Raw genomic sequence first — 22,942 nt, forward strand, 5'->3', positions numbered from 1 at the left:
CCCCAGAACTAACAGTGTGTGATATCTAGTCCATGTGGGCAGCTATATTTTTACTAGAGATGCAACAGTACTCAATATATGATCAAATACACATACAAAGAATTGCAATAATCTAGACACGACATTACAAATGTGCAGATTACTTTTTCAAAATCCGCCGATGGAAGATGTGGCTTTACTTTAGCTGAAAGATGCTCTACTTTATGACAGAGCTAATGTGCTTGTCCAGTTTGAACACAGAGTCCACAGTCACTGAAGGATGATAATAAGAGGACAGAGGACCTCACACTGTCAGACCCAAACAGCAGATTTGTTTGGACAGACACCACAGTCTCAGTTGTATTTTGTTTGCATGTGTTTTGTATTGTATTGCAATGCAATGTATTTATAATTATAACTGTATAGTTAGTGCGGCTGAATTTAAATGAATGAAAACCGCATCTCTTATTTTTACCATTTTGTAAAGTGTTCAGCTATAACTGCTTTGAGCTATGGATTTCTTGGACCTTTAGTCTGCTCTATACATCTGACAGTGAATCCACCCTAATCTATAGACTGATCATAACAGTGAACATCACAGGAGGAAATATTTTCACTGAGAATCGAATGAATTTTCACCACAGCTAAAATATGAAGCTAAAATCAACCAGAAGTCATGGCTGATTTATTGCACAACTTTAGCAGACTATGAATGTTAAGATTATACATCTGATAAGGTGAATGCTGCGTTTGGTCATTAAGACTGTAAAAATAGGTTTTGTTCAAGATAAGGCTGCAGAAAATGAGGGAAAAACTAAAGATGATATCATATTGTTACAGCTCAGAACTGTTTCGTAACCGTTAGAGAGAGCGAGTTAGCATCGTGCATGTGGAACGCTGTGTGCGAGCAGCTGGGCAAGTGCAAATGATGCCGTTTAAATGGGAGGAATAGGTATAATTACACTGACAAGAGTTGCATTTACGATTAAATGGCAGTGTCAGCCCCATTATGTGCTGGAAAATACAGACCAACATTGTGGCCTCTGCTTCTTTTCAGGACGGGAAGCCGGTGAAGGAGCCTGTTTTCTCCATGCTGACGTACTCGGATGCGGGCGCCTACAAATGTGAAGTGTCCATGGGAGGCATCACCAGACATCAGAGCTTTGAGCTGGTGGTGGAGGGTAAGAGGATACTTTTGTTTTCCTGCAGTTTTATTCATGTTTTATTAGGGATGGGGGATATATTGGTTCTGGTATTGGTATTGTATTGGCCAATATTGATTGATTTTTTTTGATGATATTGCCCGATTTCAATTCATTTTTTTATTAGGGATGGGCAATGTATCGGTTCCACTATTGCCATTGTATTTTCCAATATCCATCATTTTTGACAATATTGCCCAGTTTCTTTTCATTTTTGTTTATCTTTATTTATACAGAGAGAGCCCAATGAGACTCACAATACAAAACAACAAAAAGGTCAATTTAAAACATTAAAAACAGGAGCAGGTGTGATTATAAATGTTTATCACAAGATTATTAAGTGCATTATCAGCACCAATCTATCCAGTTTTGCTTGTCCTTGAAATGTCTTCCATTTTTGGGCAGCGCAACAGCCCAAAGCCTTTTTCCCATTTCAGGTCTAGTGCCGCCAGTTTTTAGACATAGACAATCATGACATCTTGTATTAAAAGTTCCCGTACCAAAGTTCAACAAACTAAATATTCAAGTAGTCCTTTATGAATACATTTTATACAGTCTTGTTCTGTTTTGACACATAGCGATGGCCAACCTACTTTTTCACAGAGTGTACAGTGATGGGTTGTATTTATATTCAATACCAATATTTTTGCTGCTGCCCCAGTTTGTCTGTGCCTATGTGTCATTCCCAGTTCTGTCCTCAGTGCATCACTTTTGTCTTTTTGAACAGACATGAGTAAAAATAGAAATATAAGAGTGTTATATGGCTGTACATTTACGCAAACATAACAAATGACATTTTGTTATTATTTTTCACACAAGTCAAAAGCTCACTTATGATCTTTACTTCAACTTATCATAAATTTGTGGATCAAAAAATTCAAATCTGCCCATCCCTACTTTGTCTCACATAAGGTTATGTTGAAATTTTATATAATAAATGTCAAGAGCATTTTGGAAGTTTGACCACCAGTGAAAAGGCTCCAGTTCTTCTGAACTATAGACTGTAAAAAGAAGTGGACTAAGTGAGTGTGTCGTCACCCATAGTGTTCAGCTCCAGTTAAATGAAGCTCATCAACGGCAGCAGTTGTAGGGGCGAATTAGGAGCCGAGTTCCATATTTGGAATTCCGTCCTCGAGTATCATAGAAACCAAAGAGCCAATCAGGAACAAGGCTGTTAAAGGTAAATCCACTGCTGGTTTAGCAGGGAGCAGGCGCTTAGCAATGGTGTCAAACAAACTGTTGCTAACACTAGCGGGAGCGACCTCGGGGAAAGAAGGGGCCTGATTTGTGTGTTATGTTCATATCTTGAGTTATGGACACAATAGTAAGATAAGACCATTTTAAGACCAAAATGACGAGCCTGACAGCAGCAGTTACGGAGAGAGTGAATTGGAGCCAGAGTCGATGGAGCCGGAAGCACACTCAGGCTCACTTCCTGTTTGGAACGTGGTGGCTAGCAGTTTAGCTATGTCCATTTATATATACAGTCTATAGTCTGAAATGACAAAGAATATTATTTCAAATTCAAACAGACAAATAAAGCATTTTGACAACTTAATATTGTAGCTGAAATGTCAAAGTCTTAACAGTAGAGTTTAGGTTAAGCACAGATATATTCACTTTAGCTCTATGTATAACTGCTATGAGTCAGTCCAATTGTTGGTCTGTTACATCAATCGCATTTATTTATTTTTTTATGTAATCATATTTTCAGAACAACCATGCTTCACAGGGTTAGTAAAAAGGTGCACAATGTACTTTTTCTGGCCTTCTTGTCTCCATGGAGATATGCTCAGAATGTTCTACACTATGGCATTAAACGTATCTAACTCCATTGAGACAAGCAGGTGATGGAACCAGGCCAAGTTACAGATGTAGTGTCGTATTTTTTAGCATTAAAAAGACCTGTAAGTGAATAAATGTAAAACAGATAACTTTAATGCCATACTGTGGAACATTTCAGGCAACACAATAACATCTCCATGGAGGATGTCTGTGTAATTTCTGAGTCGCCCAGGTACTACCCATAGCAAAATAAAAATTCAAATCTGTCAACTGGACAAAAGTTTGTGAAGATGTTGACAGAAATGAATTTTTCTTTTGCTATCTCCATGGAGACAAACACTGTGGATAGTATACCCAAGTAGAAAAGTTACACGGTGCACCCTTTAAAAAAAAAAAGAAACACACACAGTTGTTATTGCTAGAGTTGGTAGAGTCATGCAAAGGTAATGCAACCTGAAGCCATCAAACCAAAAAGTTCAGTTTTATACTTTGGAGAATATGTTTTTTTATATAAGAGGATTACACAAGGCCTGTATCCCACAACCACCGTATAGATTGTTAAGTGCACAGTGTACACCACCCACACTGACATCAGCCTCATGGTCTCAAACTGCTGTAGGTAAACCTGTTCTCTCTGGTCTGTCAAACTGCTGTATTTCTATAGGTAAACCATAGACTGTATATACAAATGAACCTATCTAGCCTGCTAGTCAACGCTTTCCAAATAGGAAGCGAGCATGGGTGCGCTTCGGGCTCCATCGACTCCATGGCTCCAATTCACTTTACATTTGAAAATTGTTGCCCTCCTCTCGGTAACTGCTGCTGTCTGGCTCGTCATTTTGGTCTTAAAATGTTTGTATTAACCCGCTCTACAAGATCCTGGTATTTTTATTTCTGTTTCTATTTCACTAATGTGTCTGTAAATCAAGATATGAACATTAATAAGAGACAAATCAGCTGACTTCTTTCCCCGAGCTTGCTGCTAGCGTTAGCAACAGATTTGATTGACAGTTTTGCTAAGTGCCCGATCCCTGCTAAGTCAGCGGTGCAGCAGAGAAAGGCCTTTACACTCAACAGCTTCACTCCAGATTGGCTCTTTAGAATTCCGACCGCAAGGATCATCACAACCAAATATGGAACTTTGCTCCAGATTGGCCCCTGTAACTGCAACCCTCGTTGAGCTTCATTTGACTGGAGCCGAACACTATGGGTGACGTCGCACTCGCTTACACCACTTCTTTATACGGTCTATGAGGTAAACCTGTTATATTTGGTCTCTCAAACTGGTGTATTTTTGTAGGTAAACCCATGATCACAGCTCTGACCAAACAGCGCTCAGTTGACGGAAACCACAAAGTCTTGACCTGCGAGGCCCAGGGCGTACCAGAGCCCATCTTCCAATGGAGCGTCAACGGATCCAACGTAAGTCCAACAATGACCAACCCACATTCACAATTTTACAGTAATCTTGACAGTAAACAGGTTCTATAGGGATTACAGGGCAAATTTAAAGCCTCCAGAGAAGTAGAAGAACATTTTACATAAATTAACCTACTTTATATCAGATTTTAACAACAAAACTTTTCCCAAATTCTCCATTGAAATGAATGAGATTCCCACTTAACTGGAAGTGCCACCACAAAGAAAGTGTGGTTTAGTCACTTTTACAGCAAAAGTGGGCGGGGTCGAATGAGGTCAATATGCTCAATGTATTTTGTTTGTCTCTCAATTTAGGACTATAACAGGTTTATCAGTTTATCTGAATGAATCTAAGTGTTAACTAAGTGTTTTTTGTTTTGTTTTTTAAATCAAGTTTGAAATTTCAAACTCGATTTCAAAATACCTCGATGATAATAAAAACACTCTTTATTTGGACAGTAGAATGTGATCTTCAGCACTAAATTGTAGTACTTTTTTATATTGCCATCATATCTGTGTAATCCCTCAGTTGTCCTGTAGGTTCATAGAGGTCCATGGGTGTATACTGGTCTATGTGTCTTATACTTCTTCCGATTCAGCTCAAGATCATCCTAAAGATATTCAGGAATGGCTCATTTCTATTCTGTTAATGTGACTTTTTTTAGTATCAATAACTGATCAAATGAGTATTTAGTTTCAATACTAGTTTTAGAATCCATTAGTATCTGATTTTTGATACTTTTGACAGCCTTAATACACAGACTCTCACAACATGCCACCAGCCGAGGGAAGATGTTTATGGCTCAGATAGTAGTTATTACCCCAAAATGAGGGTAAAATTTGTGTTTTAATTAAAAAACAATTTTGAAGATGTTCTCAACTGACAGTCTGTTTAGCTTAAGCTCATATTCATGATCACCACAACTAATCAGTTAACTGAATAAATGTCAGATTCTGTGATAAAGGAGCCTTATTTAAAACTACACATTTAGACAGAAAAGACAAGGCAAGTTTATTTGTGTAGCACAATTTGTTCACAAAGTAATTCAAAGTGCTTTACAGAATAAGAAAGACATTAAACTCTGTTCCAGATTTTATCTGCATAAAACTGAAACACTGATTCCCCATGTTTAGTCCTGGTTTAGTCCATGTTAAGTCCTAGGTCTGGGCACGGACATAAGGTCAGGACTAAACCAACACTGAAGCAGAACTAAACCAAGACTAAGCCAGGACTAAACCAGGAGGCCTGTCCCTGAAGTCCTCAGAGTGTGAGATGGTTCATATGACACTAACATGTGGGAGATGTTCTTTGGTGCTGGTCCATGTAGAGACTTATACACAAGCAGAGCTGCTTTAAAGTCTATTCTCTGAGCCACAGGAGCCAGAGACCTGAGCACAGGACACATGTGCTCGTATTTTCTGGTTCTAGTCAGGACCTGAGCAGCAGTGTTCTGGATGTACTGCAGCTGTGTTAACACTCGTTTGGAGAGGCCAGTGAGCAGGACATTACAGTCTAACCTACTGGAAACAAATGCATGGATAAGTCTTGTTTAGACAGTATACCTTTGATTTTTGCAATTTTTTTAGATGGAAAAAGCTGCAGATGTTATTGATTTGATGTTGCTGTTAAAGTTCAAGTCTGAGTCCATTATTACCCCTGATTTGAAGGTTTTAGAGAGAAATAAGAAAACAGTTCCTTTTTCTCATTAGTTTACATTGGCCAATTGAAACACACAACAAAAACATCTATAACACTTTTGAATCCCTAATTTATATAACATTTATGTTATAGTTTTGGATATAACATGAAGAACGTTATTGTGCCATTCATCACATACTTCTAGTCAAAATTCTGAAATAACTCAAATACTTCAGTAGTTTTGGTTGTATGTAGGGACGATGCTGAAATCTGGTGTCACGATTATCTTAGCCAAAATAATTGTGATTAACGATAATATCACGATAATTGTTAAAGTTGCAGACAGTTTTTAAAAATTATATTTATGAATAATTCTAATTTTAACATTATGAACAGGTTCCATATTTAAAAGCTGTTATAGTGTTGTATTTGTTATCAGTGCAAACAACAGTGATTTAGAAAAGATCATCAGGGAGAAGTAGGTTTGCTCTCCACATTCTGGATAATATAATGGAGATTATGTTTGTTTGCAATTCTCACGATTATATAAAATGTCCCACAGACAATTATTGTCAACCCTTTTTATCAAAATAACTGATATTTTGTTTATCAGCCCATCCCTGGTTATGTGATCGCCTCTTAACCAGGAGATCCAAAAGTTATTAAGGTTACAGTTGCAGCAGCAGTAACAACAGTGACTTGGGATGGTCCTTTTTTTACGTTTTTAAGTCAAATATCAGATACTGATATCTGATATTTGACTTGCTATTGTGGCCAATACTGATATTAAAGGGTCTATGATATAGGATATAGGGATATGCTGTTTTCTGGTCTATGATATAATGTTGTTTCCTCATCACAAACAGACCTGGAGTTGTGTTTTGTTTCATTCACACATGTTTAACACACAAACCCTGCATATTTAAGCTGAGTTCTTCTCTCAAACAGAAAATACTCTGTTCCACCTTGTGATGTCATATGGTAATACAGGAAGTGCTCCACTCTGTTTTTAAACTCCACACACCTTCACTAGAATCATGATGATAATTGGATGATTTCAGCCCTGTAGTTGCCAGTCTCTACTGAACTAAAGGTAAAAGGAGCGGTTAACTTAAAAACTTCCACTTCATGACATCACAATGAGAAACAGAGCATTTTGAGCTTTGGAGATGTAGACAGACTAATAATAAAGAGTTACTCAAACAAGTGTGAAAGAAACAAAACACAACTCCAGGTATGTTTTTGAGCAGGTAACAACAAAGAGAACAATAGAGTGAGCCAGTAGGATTATTAAGCTTCAGCTTCAGTGTAGTTAGCTCCTTCCTTCAAATAGATATAAGGCACTAGGTGTCCACTAGCAATCTGACTAGAACTGAAGTAGTGGCTTGGATGAGCATCGAAATGTCTTTACTCCTGCAATGTTTTGTCCAACTGACAGATTTAACTTTGGCTTTTACCAGCCGATAACAACATTATAACATGGCTTAAACCTCATAAGAATCTATTTTGTGTAATATGGGGCTTTTAAGCTTTCAAAATTTATAGTACAGACCAAATTGTTGGCACACAGGGACTTGAAATATTGGTGCCAAATATCTGCCAAATGTGGGGAATTCCTTACTGATAACTGATATACCATCCCTAAATACTGACGAGTTATTGTAGTAGCTGTACTTTTCAATTCAATTTATTTCAAGCCCAAAATAACACTTTCATTGGTCAATAAAAGTGTTTTGATGTAGTCTTCATCGTACTCTTCCTCGTCACTTCTGATTAAGCTGTGTGCGAACCCTAATAAACCAGAGCTGTAAACAGTGTCAACCAGATGAAGGGGATTTCAAGTGATCTTTCGTCGTATCTGAACACATTAAGTTTATATAGTGACATTCTCAAAGCCCATGTGTCTGGGTAGGCCCCTCCCGCTTCTGTTGGCAAGAGCGTCGTGTGATTAAAGTGTTCTTTGAGGATTTTGTCAGAGTTCACTTTGCTCTGGCAATTAAAGTGAAGGAGGGCTCCTGCTGGGCTCCCTCACTCCCTTTTTCCTCTTCAGTCTGACAGTCCTGTACACTTCTGTTTTTACACCACTATCTGCTGCTACTACAGAAACAAATACATAAAGCAGCGTTTGATAACATCTACACCAGCTTCACCGTGACTTACTGGGTTAAAGGTGTACTGTGTAACCTTTCTTGCTACCCCTTTGTTGCTAGTTGTCTAATTGTTGAAAACAGACCGTTCACACTAAGTAGTTCTACATCAGAAAATAAAGAATAAACCAGAACTAAGCAAGTCTCAAAGTCAACGAAATTAAATTAGACCTATTCCGCCAAGTCGACTTTTCAGAGCTTTTAATCATGCTATAGTTATTTCCTTCTCATTTACCCTCTGAAGTTGTTTTTGGAGTGATTCGTGCATGTTTCAGCAATCTTTAATCTCTTATTTTCAAGACGCCATATCGCCGATCAATCCCCGATTTCACCACCACTAGCACAAGCCCACTGTGACGTGCTTACTTCGTTCTCCAATCTTATTTTCTTAATCTGTGATACACGCAGGATTCTGCAGTGTTGCTTAGTCATTTTGGTACAAATGAAAAAAATACACTACTCATTACCGTGATGTGCAGCTATCCATAGGAGGAGCCCACAGTTTCGTGGCTCTTTGTTGTGGTGACGTTTACAGCGACATCAGCTCCCATTGGGCACCTCAGTTTTCTAACACGGAAGTGAGCGAACTAAAGTGTGCAAATTATAACATAATAATCCACTGTTGTGATAGATTATAACTATGTAGGAGACAAAAATATTTTTTTTGTAAATTTTTGTAAATTTTCTGATGTGGGATTAGCTACCTGCTTGTCTCTATTTCTAATGGTCGAATATTGACCTTTCACACCAAGTACTTCTGAACTGCAAAATAAAGAAAAAAACAGAACTAAGCAAGTGGCAGTGTTACCTATATTAAAGAAGCACTATGTAACTTTAACACATTTTTGAATACAGACCATTCACATTCAGTACTTCTAAAAATAAAGAATAAACCAGGACTAAACAAGAATCAAAGTTAAGTAAATTAAAAAAGCACTATGTACTGGTGCTTTTCTGGTGTGGGGGTGTGTTACCTTCTATTCTCTATGTGGATGTCTCATTTCTTTGCTTGGAATGTTCCACATTAAGGCATTAAATGGTCTGGCCTGCAACTCGGCCTGATGGCGTCACCTACTTGTCTCAACAGTGATACAGACGTTGAATGTCATCACAAAATACAAAATGTTATTGTTTTGTATAGGTCGATTTAGAAATGTTGTGATTTGCCCAATTCAGGATTTGTAATGTCATGTAGTAATGTCTCCTGTAAAGCCAATCTTAATCTGTCTAATCTAATCCAGCTAAAGTAATAACATGTCCATGGAGAAATGTAGACTATACACTCTTCCACTAGAAAAGTTACATATCGCACCTTTAGATCCTCTTAACATCACTAATAAACTCTGCCGTGAGTGTCTGCGTGTGCAAAGTGTTGTGTCGTAAACTTTTACAGGCTGTGATCAAACGGGGCTCTGGATGAAAGTGCAGCAGTGACTGAATCTTAAAGGGAGCTCGCTAATATTTGTCCAGCGGTACAGAGGCCACTAGGGGCAGCGTTCTCTCTCGGGAAAGCTTTTGACTGGGAGCACTTCAGATCATTAAAGGAAGAGACATATCTGAAGTTTCAACTCTTCACATCTTATTACGTCGTTTTTATGATTAGATTAAAGGGAAACACTCTAGATGTTTATACAGATCGCTGTGTTTATCGCTATTCCAAAGCTAAATGCAGAATCTTGTCTAGCACTCACTGCATAAAAGATGAAGTACTTTTTAATTATGAACTGATTATTGGGCTTATATCAAGAAACCATATTTTTGCCACCACATTCCTTACCAAAAGAACAGAGTTGATCCTAATGATAGTGGAAATATCAGATACTATTGGTAACATTATAGTAAATGAAGATAGAATTACTTCATAATGAACAAATATTTTATCAAGAATGACTCAGGATTCGTAACTACTTAACAAATGGGTTTTTGTTTGTAGTTATGGTATTAATTAAGTAGTTACTAAGCCTGTTTGTTCAATATAATTTAAGTGTAAGATGTAGTTACAAGCTCTGTCCACAGCAGCATGCTAGCTAGCTCACTGTGCCTCAAACTAGCAGTCATTTGAATTTAAATCAGAAAACGTGAAATAAATAACCTATTAAAATTTAAATTAATTAAAATAAAGACTTCACAATATTTTTTAAACGTAGAATACTTAGCTTGTGGTGTTGTTTTAATGTTTATTATGCCTCAAAATTAGCATTAGCATTGAGATACAAACATGTCTCTTTCTAAACACAGTATTCATTTTATTTGTGTAATGTTTAACATGTTGACATCCACCTGCAGTTCCATGTCCACTGCCTGATAATATTAAAAATTATATAAAATATTAGAAATATAAATATTTATTCACTGAGGCATGGCTCGGTAAAAACCTCATAGAGATACAAGGAAGTAGTGGCGCTAACAATGATTATGCACAGAGCTTTTTATAAAGGCAGTATAAAGCTTTTTTTCTAGTCTTAACGTTTTTCAAATTCCAAAATTGCGAAAATACAAAAATTACCATGAACCCGAAAGACCAAATTATTAATTAAATTGACTGAAAAACACAATTGACACCAAGTTCCACAACTTCAAAAATTGCACTACTTCAGTCATCGTTTTACGTTTGTTCCAGTTAGAAGTGGTGGCTAGTGGAGTCTGACTTTGTAAATGTGGTTTCTGTGTGGGATACACCCTGGGCCTTGTCTGAATGAAAAAACATGGTTCACATGGTTCACTGGCATCATGCGGACAACTTTCTTTTATTCTCTGATCACTGAGTTCTGTTCTGCTGCCAAGTGTAACTCACATGACATGACATGAATTTAAACCAGCAACCAGGAACAACACAACACTACTCACATATAAACTGAACTAAACACTTAAACTATCCAAGCGTGTTATTAAACCCTACAAATGATAAAACGGATTTTTATGCGTCAGAAGTGGACAAAGAGACGCCATACTATTCCGCTCCAGCCAGTTGAAGCCAATCAAGGCTAGCAGTTATAGCGGCTAATTTGGAGCTGAGTTCCATATTTGGAATAGGCTCTGTGCACAGCGTCCAGCCCTGGGGCCTAAACATGGCCGTCCATTGAAGTCAGTGGGCCGTGCTCAATGGTGCATGTTGCTAGTTTAGTCTTTAGTGGCTAGATACATCCGGTCCTGCTCTTCCCATCAACTATGCACAGTTGAACTAGGCAAGGGAATAATATATAAATTATAAATTATAATGTTTATGATTCCAGGAACTTCTGAAACATTGTTGTAGTAGCAATGAATGGCCACTAATCCAACACAAGAAAGCGCTAAGCTAGCAATACCCTATCCAGTTCATGTCAGCAGCACAGTAGGTAGCTCACTGTGTATCAAAGCTAACAGTGACTTATTATTATTAAAATCTGAAAAAAATAAAAATAAACAACTTATTAAAATTCAAATTAATTAAAATAAAGACTATTTATGTGTAAAATGTGGTGTTGTTTTAATATTTATTATGCAAAATTAGCATTAGTGTTAACCTTGTCACACAAACATCTCCCTTTCTAAACACAGAAGTTTCCTCCAGTGAAGTCTTCTCACTGTGTATAAATATGTTTTAATTTTAGCATGAGTTGGCAAAAACCTTATAGAGATAAAATTGTACAGGAAGTAGTGGCACTAACAGTGAGGTTACGGGGCGCTACTGTGCACAGAGCCTATTTTGAGTACACTTACTATGGCAACCGAAGAGCCAGTCAGGAGCGAGGTTGGTGAAGATACATGGATCTTCCCGCTTGTGGCATAATAGCTGTCAATCAAACCTGTTGCTAACGCTAGCTACAGTAGACCTTGATGAATGCTGAGCGGGTTAAGGCTAACAACAGCAGTTACAGAGAATGGGGCGATGAATTTTCAATAGAAACATAATAGAAAGTATTGGAGCTTTGTTAGCAATGCCCACGTACAGGCCCCTCTCATTTAACCCCTGCAACCCCTGTAGTTTAGACCTCTACAAACATGTTCTGAAATATATATTCTTGCATTAGTTTATCAGTTCATATTTCAGTCTTTTCTCAAGTGTTATTTATCCTGGACATATTTAAAATGTAAACATAATCCAGTGGTGGAAGGTAACGAAGTAAAAGTAGTAAAGTGCTGTACTTAAGTAGAATTTTTAGGTATCTGTACTTAAGTACCTTTTACAGTTGGTACATTTTACTTTTACCTCACTACATTTGAGAGCAGGTATTTGTACTTTCTACTCCACTATGTTTTTGAACAGGACTGAAAAGTAAAAAGTACTTTTCATGTGACGGGTTTGACGGGTTATTTTTACCATGTCTGTAGTAACATCCTGACTAAAGTTTAACTTTAGAGTTCAAGCTTTGACCTTGAATAAACAAAATTAATACACAAAATTCATAAGAAATATTAAGAAATTGATTCATATGTTACTGTGACCAAAGTCTTGTTTTTTATGAATATCTCTACATTTAACATATTAACAACACTTATTTTATGTGATACTTTTACGTGAGTAAAATCTGTATCTGTACTTTTATTTAAGTAACAAAACTGAGTACTTCACCCTCCACTGTTGCTATCTTAAAATAAATCGCAAATCGAATCATAATCGCAATGCTCATTAGAAAAAATCTGAATTAAATACTTTTTTCCAGAATGGCGCCGCCCTAGTGCAGATCTCATACACATTTCCACTGATGTATTTTGTGATTACCTTCCAAATGTCATCCCGGTTGCTCTGGCCCGTAGAGTTTTTGGATGGAGTGTTTGGCTCGTAGTGTCCGACCTCCCTTTGCACTGGCCGCTTCAGCTCACCTCTTTATGACAACATTTGGAGTTATTTGCCCTGTCATCATCTGTTCTGTCACCATCCCAACAATCACTATATCTCCAACTGGACATAAAGTCAGTAATGTGTAAAGGGACTTGTGTTTTGCTGTAAATATTGGCGCTGCCTCTTCATTCATTTTCTCATTTCCCGGCAGGAGTGGAGCGCCTATTCCAATGGCAAGGCTACCCATAAAATTACTGTAATACCCAAGGTGAACCTAACCGTCACCTGCATCGTCAGCAACAAGCTAGGAGAAGACGCTATGACCATCAACGTCTCCTCTGGTAAGTTTTAGATACCCACCTTCTTTCAGGCCTACAGCAGTTATACTTGACCACTTCTACTACTACTAATGGTGTACTGCTTCTACCTCTAGTCCTGTAGATCCTGCCTGGATTTATTGAGAGCTACTTTATATATGACTACAGTTTCATATAGTTTTATTTTAAAGTGCTGCTTTGAATCAAAAACCTGATAAGAAAACAGCGCTAGTTCATTTGAAACGATTTGCAGTGATCCAAAGTTATTCCTCACTTTATGCATTCTTAGCATCCTAATGATTCACTGCGATGAGTTTATAAGCACTTTTCTCACTGATGGTAAAGCTAACAACAACTAGCATGCTAACACACACTTTCTGATTATCAGAAAATGAAATGGTTTCTAATTTGGGTGCATACAGCACTCAACAGGCATATTTTGATTTCAAGATCTGCTTATATAATACATCTGTACTGGGGCCAGACAAATTTACCTTCAAATCTGGTACAGTCAACAACTACTAATATTAACTAAATACTGCAACTTTCTTTTAAACCATTCCTGCTTTTGTCTAATTTGGTCAATTTAAGACGCTGTTCTTCTTTCTGCTGAAGTGCACAATGTTGGCCATGTCAAGATACAAATGGGCCATTAGCATAGGCTTTGCAGTCGTTTTGTATTATGCCAGTTAATGTATCAAGCTAGCTAGCACTAATTAAGAAGCATTAGCCGAAATGAGAGAGAGAGCGAAATTAGCCAAATTAATCTTGTGTTTAAGTGTGGTGACGGACGCAGCATTCTCTAAACATCGCTTTTGACAGTCATTAAAACATTAAATCATCGTAATCTGATTTGCTGTTGGAACGTTTTTTTTAGCCGCTAACCTCTCTGACCTCTTCGGTTATTTCACTTCTCCAGTTTTGTATAGCTCAGCTCTATGGGGAACAAACAGGCCTGCCGGTGACTCCATTGTGTTACTGGCAATATCAAAACGCAGTTGGAGTTGGTTTCTTTTGCCAGCAGCAGCCTTCCACGAGTACTTTGAATTCTGAAGGCTCATTTTAATAATGACTGCTTGGTTTTAACAATGCTATTCTGCTGGGGTAACAAAAGGAGTGACATTAAACGGTGCAGTGGAAGTAGAGCAAACACCAACGCAAAGCAGCTCTCTGTTCAAATGCTTATCTTTTATGATCAACCCACCCAGGAGATAAGGAACTTTAATGATAGGCCCCACGCCCGCCCCTAAAACTGGGTCATTTAACTGGAGCCAAGTCAGTGTACATTGTAATGTTAATATAGAACTAGTGATGACACGAGGATCTATGGAAAGAAGAGGATATGAATATTTACATACCACATAACTATAAATCTTTCTCAGAGAACTTTGTGATAATGAAGTAGATGGAATTGCTCTATAAATTATACAGAGCCTATGCTGGTGATACACAAATCCTACAGTTTTATCTACAACAACCGCGACTATTAGCTCCACTTGACAATAACAACCATCATCTAGGGCTGCAACTAACTATCATGTGAATTGCCGACTAGCTAGCGGTTATTTTTCCAATTAGCAGACTAGTCAAAATGGTTAGTTATATCAGGCCTTTTCACGGAGCAGCTTGCCTAATTCCTGTTTGGAGCCACATTTCCCGCTCCATTCATTGTGTATTGGAAATTAGCTGAGTCATGCTAAAATAAATCAATATTTAAATACCAGGCAGCGGACAGAAAGTTACAGATAGATAATCACAAACAGCAGGTCAAGACCTTTACTATGATGTAAAGACTGCACTGGAGGAAGCGTCTGTGTTTATAAAAGTAGGTGTTTGTGTCTTGAAGCTAAAGCTAAACTCAAATTAAAATGAATTAATAATGTTAAAGTAGCTCTACGGTCTGAATGATGTTGCACAGAAAAACAATGGACATGTCATTAGATGTATTTTCATGAAGTTGTTTTGTTCTGTTTTGAGATTTAGATTAGCTTAGCATTAGCATTAGCTCTGAGACACAAATATCTACTTTTATAAACACACAAGTTTCCTCCGGTTAAATGCTTACATTTTAAATATTGTTCTATTTTAGCAAAACTCTGCTCTGCTACTCTTGAAAGAACCAGGACTAGCCGGGCGACTAAAATTCATTTTTAACTAGATAAGATAAAATTATGCTGCCTTAAGTCTACCAGAAAACCAGGTATACTTTGTGACTTTTTACTACTTTTATATGTAGTACTGAAGATGTTACTTAAATCACTACCTGCACATATTACAAGCTAAAACTTTACAACTACAATTACATATAACTTTATTAAACTACTGCTATTATTAAAAGATCTACAGTACTACTACTACTACTAGTACTTGATTAACAAACTACTAATGCCATTACTGCTGAAAGTACCACTGAATCTGTACTATTTATACTACAGATTCATTCTATTTATACTACCACTCTATCTCCCATTACTGCAACTACTATTTCCACTGCTAAAACTGCCACGTTAAACCTCCCTAAAATGTTGAATGCTCCTAATTGCTTTTTCATATCTTGCTAATACACACAATATGAAATCAGATCACACAAAGAGGACCTATTCTAGTAAAATAAAAAGCATCTCATTTTGACTATTTTAGGCATGAACACAAATATGAAATTGTCATCAGCCGTATTCACCCATCTCCGTCACATCACAGTAGTATTGTGTTGGCCTCAAGGCAACAACAATAGAAAGAAGCAGGAGGAACGGTAGCATTGATTTCTTTGGTGTACTGCTGTTGGTTCCTGCTTATATTCTGTAAAACCAATGCAGATGTTGCGAGACGCGCGAGGCCGATTTCCTTTTTGGCCGTAATGAGGCTTAGATTACGGGCTCCCAAGTAATTACCCTGCACTGCGGTGTGGGATAGACATGGTTACTAAGTAAGTTCAAATGCATGCTTGTGTACTTTGTCAACGCAAACGGATTGTGTTTAAAGGGGAAATATCTCACCAGGGAGCACGCAGCATTGGGTTTGTATTCACCAAATAGGATGTGACTTATTTGGTTTATTTGTTAAACCCAATGAGGCCGTATGAGTGAAAGATTATGCATTAGAAAATGTGGTTATAATGTGAAATCAGCTAGCTTGATTTGGCACATAGCTTACCATTAATCACTGGGCTAATGCTTAGAGACAGACAGCAATCTATTTACAATTCTGTTTATACTGGAGACTAACACATTTCATTTTACACATATATGAAACAACTATAATTCAATAAAGATCAACTGGTTTGTTTTGTCCTATATTACACAAAACTGACTGTTGTCCTTCTCAAAAACACACATGGAGTTGTGTTTTGTTTCATTCACACATATTCGAGTAACCCTTTAGTCTGTCTACATCTCCAAATCTCAAAATGTTCTGTTCCACCTTGTGATGTCATGAAGTGGTAGTTTTCAATGTAACAGCTACATTTACATTTAGTTCAATACAGATTGGCAGTTCTAGGCCTGAAATTATCCAAATAATCCTAGTGAAGGTGTATGGAGTTTAAAAACACAATGACGCACTTCCTGCACTTCCTGTATTACCAAATGACATCACAAGGTGGAACAGAGTGTTTTCAGTTTGAGAGAAGATCTCAGTCTAAATATGCAGGATTTGTGTATTAAACATGTGTGAATGAAACAAAACACAACTCCAGGCCAGTTTGTGATGAGGAAACAACATTATTATAATAACATAGATCAGAAAATAGCATGATATGGACCTTTTAAGCCCAAATGAGGTCGAGGCGAGACAATCATCTATTCAAAACATCTGTGCACATGTGAGAGTGAGATAACACATTTTGGCAGTACATGTTTCAATTTTTGTCAATGAAGATACATATTTAAATCAGCTAACTTAACCCAGGCTAGCTTGATTTGACCCTTCATATTGTTTGGATCTAAGCACAGACTGAATAAAGAAGTGGACTAAGGGAGTGTGACGTCATCCATATCGTTCAGCTCCAGTCAAATGAAGCTCATTGAGGATAGAGCAGTTACAGGGGCAATTTGGAGCCGAGTTCCATATTTGGAATTCTGACCGCCAGTATCATAGCAACCAAAGAGCCAATCCGGAGTGAGTTTAGCAAGGGGCGGGCGCTTAGCAACACTGTTAATCAAGCCTGTTGCTAAAGAAAGCGCCTGATTTGTCTGTTATTAATGTTCATATCTTGATTTACAGACACAATAGCGAAATAAAAATACCAGGATCATGTAAAGCCGGTTAACACAAACAGTTTTTCAATGTAAATGCTCACTTCCCATGCCCATGCTCACGTCCTATTTGAAACATGCCGGCTAGCGCTTTAGCCATTTCGATTTATATATACAGTCTATGGATCTATACTACTTTCCTTTAATCACAAGGTTTAGTTTTTTTTTCCAATTGGGACAAGTTTGTATACATATGTGAACCAACTTCTCATAATTAAGTTAGAATATGTAACGTTACAGTTTTAATTTGGCTTAATGCTATGTTATGTTTTATGTTGAATAACAGCATTCATAGCCACAAATAGGAAAAAGGACAAAACTCAACTCCCAGTTTTAATTAATTACATTTACTTATATCAGAAACTCTAATAAAATCACTAATGAAACTGCAATCAACAGATCCTTTACCTCTGCGTCCTCGCTCGTGAACACATTAGCAGTAATTAAATCATTGTGTTTATGATCCATTTTCTCAGACTATTATCAAAAGCCCAGTATTGAATGAAACCTCAGAAATGTTTGTTTACAACGACAGACACCACTGAGCCCACTACAGATACGAAACAGAACAAAACAAGCCAAAATAATGAATGGTTTGGACTGTCAAAGGCTAATGGTGAATGCTAGCTCTCCGTTCTTTCATTTCATGCTAAACCCCACCGTACCATGGCGTTTTCTCCCTGTGCTTTGAATGTGTGTGGTAATCCTCATGTCTTTGGTCTCTGCTCCTCACTCGCTCTTCCCCAGGCTGCTGGATGGGTTTCTTGTTGTTTGGGAGCTAAGCCGGTTTCTTCTTTCTTCCCTGTTTTATGTCCTGAAAGCACATAATTTCCAGCGCGTCGACGCATTCGAAACGCGCCAATATTACCACTGTGTTTTACAATAAGAAGATGACACTTTGATCTTGTTTGGCATCGTCTGCACTGCACCTGCTTTTGTTTTAGTTTTTAGTTTTGTTATGATTTCTAATTTATTTTTGTTATTTTGGTTTCAGTTTTTAATGAAGATCCAGACAATAAAGGTAAAGGTAAGATTTTTTTGTTTTGTTTTTTTCTTCCTTTGTTCTTTTATTTTTTCCTAAAAGTATATTTACAGAGACTGGGTATAATGGGTTGGCTCGTGACTCCAGGTAAACATCCAGTGGTCTGATATTTGTTTTGGTATAAACGCAGTGTGTCTGTGTGTGCGCCCATCTCAACGTCTCCATGCTCATTCCTCTTGTGAGCCGCTCTCTCGTGCTAACGTTGCTACGAAAGATAAACCAGATTATCAGGAGTGCAGCACTGGGATTATTAAAGGGAGTTTATACAGTGGGGTAAATGGTAAAAACACAAGTCCTCTCGTACATTTGATGAGTCTTTCCTCGGGACTGGGATCACATGGTGGGATACTGAATAGATTCATAAGGATTCATTATAGTTGAAAGTGTAGATAGGAAGATGGTATGTATACTAGGCAGTGGTGTAAGGTAACGAAGTAAAAGTAGTAAAGTCCTGTACTTAAGTAGGATTTTTAGGTGTTTGTACTTTACGTAAGTACATTTTACTGTGGATACTTTTTACTTTTACTTCACTACATTTGAGAGCAGGTATCTGTACTTTCTACTTCACTACATCTTTGAACGGGACTGAAAATTTAAAAGTAATTTTCATATGATTTGACGGGTTATTTTTACCATGTTCTTGATAACATCCTGACAAAAATTTTTGAGTTCAAGCGTCGGCTTTGAGTAAACAAAAATAAATACACAAAATTCCTAAGAAAAATTAAGAAATTGATTTGTATTGTTACTGTGACCAAAATATGAATAATTTTTAATCTATATTATTACATCTAACAACACTTGTGTGAAAATATTTTTACTTTTTAATCTTAAAGCAAATTTTTTAATGTGTACTTGCATACTTTTACTTCAGTAGATTTTTTCATGTGATACTTGAGTGACTTTTTACCTTTATATCTGTACTTTTACCTAAGTAACAAAATCAAGTACTTCATCCACCACTGATATTAGGTATGGGATGGTATTTATGGTATTTCATGAGAAGCAAAACTATTCAATTTTATTTAGTTAATTTCTATAGCAGATTTAAAACAACTACAGCTGACCAAAGTTTTTACCAAAAAATACAGTTTGCATTAGATGCAGTAGCACACAGTGGACATATTTTGACCTCAAGAGCTGCTTGTACAGTATATCTGTACTGGGACAAATTCTGCTCAAATACATGGGAAGAAATTGGGTACAGGCCCAAATACAGCAAATATGTCATTATAGGTGCTGTGTTAAGCAAACAGGTTTGTTTAACATGGCTTAAAGCTCTTGTGAGGTTTAAGCCATGTTATGATGTTGTTACACATTAATGTACATTAACACAAAGCCAGAGCTATGTGTATGTGTGAATACAAAAAGGCATAAGGAGTCTACATTGGCCATCTTCTGTTCCATATTTGAACCTTTACGCAGACAGCCATCACCTGTATCTTTAACAACAACAACAAGCAGGGTGCCCTCATGTGATCACAATATGTCAACACGGCCCATATGAATAATGTGGTACAGGCTCTGCCCCTGCTGTGCTTTGAAGTCATCTGTCACCTGCAGGTTGGCAACAACACGAGTGACTGACACATGTGTAAAACTGAGAATGCACAGTTTGCAGACACGCTAACGCTAACATTTTCTTAGTACACTTTTGTTCTATTAAAAGAACACAGCAAGTCCCACAATATCCCGGATGTCACGGGGCGCTGCCGATGTTCCCAGAATGTACACAAAAGGCTCCGCGGGGCCCTCCATCGCTACAGTAACCACAAGAACAAGAAGCAGAAATATAAACAGTGGCGCTAGCAATAAAGCGCTTTAAGATTTAGGAGTTGACAAAGGGTGCGTTCGAGACGCTCTCTAAAACTGCGCACCTCCTGCTCATGTTATGATTCCAGTGTGTTGTCAGATCTGTAATATCTGTCGGTTGATATTACTAAGTTTCACAGATATCTCGTATCAAGCACATGGCAAAATGAAAAACAAGTTTACATTATTCCCACAATATTACATCCAGGCTTGATTAGTAGATATTACGGCTGCTAGATCCAGTCCAATCGAATCAAAATTATAATTTGGGAAGAAATCGGGTACAGGCCCTTTAACACAGTGAATATGTCATTAAAGGTCCTATATTACACAAAATGGATTCTTGTCCTCAAAAACATACCTCTACTCTAAAGCTCAAAATGCTCTGTTCCACCTTGTGATGTCATGAAGCGGTAGTTTTCAAGTTAATATCTACCTTGTACCTTTAGTTCAGATCCAGTCCAATCGAATCAAAATCACAATTTGAAAAGTCATAGTTGCAGTAATTCACAAGAGCTCTCATGACAAAGCTGGCATTTCCTTTGCCAACAACAAATAATCTTGTTTTATTATATTAAAATGGCAAATTCAGACTGATACTTCTCTGTAGGCCTGTCCTGATAATCACTATATCGACTTATTCCATATATGTAAAATGGAACAATCATTTTTTGGGGGCAATATTTATTCTGTGTACTTTTTCTCACTAGTCGGGAACTTTTTGTAATTTTGACTTTTCTACAGTTAGATTTGAGCTGAAGAGAGTCAAATGAATAACTTCTATGACTCATAGATACAAACAAACTACTAAAGACTTCCATTCAGTTTGTATAATATGGCTAAAAACACATTTAGAATAGTTTTTTGTTTTGGGCTTAATTCTACTTTAGGTTTGTTACATCAGTGGCATAAATTAGTTTCAATATTATCATTTATCATCTATATTCTCTTCATTGTGTTATCGTGACAGGCCTATCTCTCTGTATACTGGTCCCCACGTCCTCCGATGTGTCTCAAACCCGGTCAAACGTGATCATCCAATCAGATCTGTTTATTCAGTGACATGTGAAGCGAAGGAGCTCATTGATCACCTATGATTTACAAATAAAATTAAAATTGATCCCAGCTCAGCTACGGACTAACCATGTGTGTCCCCGATTGACTAGTCCACCTGTATTCCAGACATTTTAATTATTTACAGTGATGAGTTTATAAAGGTTTTTGACAACTTTAGAGGCCAGAGCAGAGTGATGGTCAAGCTAACAACAACATGCTACGGCACACTTCCTGATTTCATTGTTATCTATGGGACAATAAAATGTTCGGCTAGTCCACCTGTCAATCACACCCATTTGAAAACAGGGGGATTGTGTTTTGTGTGTTTTGGATCCCACACAATTAAAATACTGCTAACCATGTAGTTTAAACCTCTACAAACATGTTTTGAAATGCATGGGACTCTTGTATTAGTTTATCGGTTCAGTTTTCTCTCAAATATTAACGCTCCTTGTTTTAAAATGTCAAAATAATCCTGTCTAAATCCTCTCAAAACAAATTTGAAATCAAAATGTAATTGCAAGGGCTTCTTAGGAAATCTTATATTTTTCCAAAATCGTTCAGCTCTGGCAGATAATACAAATTGTGATGTTATAAATTAATCTTAAAATGTCTTCTGCTGCAACACAGAGATAACTTAATGAGAAAAAACACATGGGATTCTATGGTTAAAATATGCTTCAATAATGAGAAACGATCATTATGCGTATTTATTAAGTTTAATAATATTTTAAGGTCCAAGGTCGGCCATTTTGCATTAACAAATACAACTAATTTTAGCCACACTCGCGAACAGGATGACCAGACACTCGTCAGAAGTCGTGACGCTAATGTGTGCTAATGGGATTTTTGAATGAGATAAGTGACTCATGCAATGTTAAGTTAGCATTCAGAATTCCTCTGATAGCTTCACAAGATGATTACATGAATATACATTAAAATAACTGACAACTTTGGAGTGCGGTAGGTTGGTAGGTAGCTGTAGGGGGGATTGTCAGGTATGGACTTTTGTTTTATTTTATCTGATATTTGAATGAGACAAATGGTTTGTGCAGTGTTACATTAGCATTGTTAATTTTATGTATTGTAATAGGTTCACAAGATGATTATATGAATATACATTGAAATAACTGACAACGTTGGAGACTGTTTCAGACTTGTGACTTTTTCCAGTGCTTGGTTTATTTCAGTGGACAGACAGGATGTTTAGAGACATGTGTGTCAAAGTTAATGCATTTCAAGCAGACATTAGAAAGATAAAAAATATGCTTGTTTAAAGGTAGTGCTTCAGTACAGAGCAGAGTGCTGGGTTTACTGAAGATGAACAACTTTATAAAGCCACCGATTCACTTGGACCACGCAACCTCAGAATACAGAATATGATGATTATGATGGCGACGCCGAAGACGATGATGATTATGACGATGATGGTGACGACAATTATGAGAATGATGATGATGATGACGACTACGGTGACAACAATGATACAGACGACGATGATGATTATTGTTATTATTACTATGCAT

The 22,942-nt window shown here is 37.2% G+C and overlaps 1 protein-coding gene across 3 annotated transcripts in view; it reads left to right on the forward strand.

The window, feature by feature from the left end:
• alcama (activated leukocyte cell adhesion molecule a) overlaps positions 1-22,942 on the forward strand; it is a 224,932-nt gene that overhangs the window by 179,784 nt on the left and 22,206 nt on the right. The window contains exons 10-13 of one of the 3 annotated variants that reach the window (XM_033978783.2): positions 1,037-1,160; positions 4,267-4,388; positions 13,148-13,277; positions 18,501-18,533. In XM_033978783.2, the coding sequence (XP_033834674.1) occupies positions 1,037-1,160; positions 4,267-4,388; positions 13,148-13,277; positions 18,501-18,533 (409 nt within the window). The remainder of the gene's footprint in view (positions 1-1,036; positions 1,161-4,266; positions 4,389-13,147; positions 13,278-18,500; positions 18,534-22,942) is intronic. The other 2 variants (XM_033978785.2, XM_055226871.1) reach the window with 2 other exon arrangements.

This window comes from Periophthalmus magnuspinnatus, chromosome 14 (assembly GCF_009829125.3).
Source record: "Periophthalmus magnuspinnatus isolate fPerMag1 chromosome 14, fPerMag1.2.pri, whole genome shotgun sequence".
Classification (NCBI taxonomy): domain Eukaryota; kingdom Metazoa; phylum Chordata; class Actinopteri; order Gobiiformes; family Gobiidae; genus Periophthalmus; species Periophthalmus magnuspinnatus.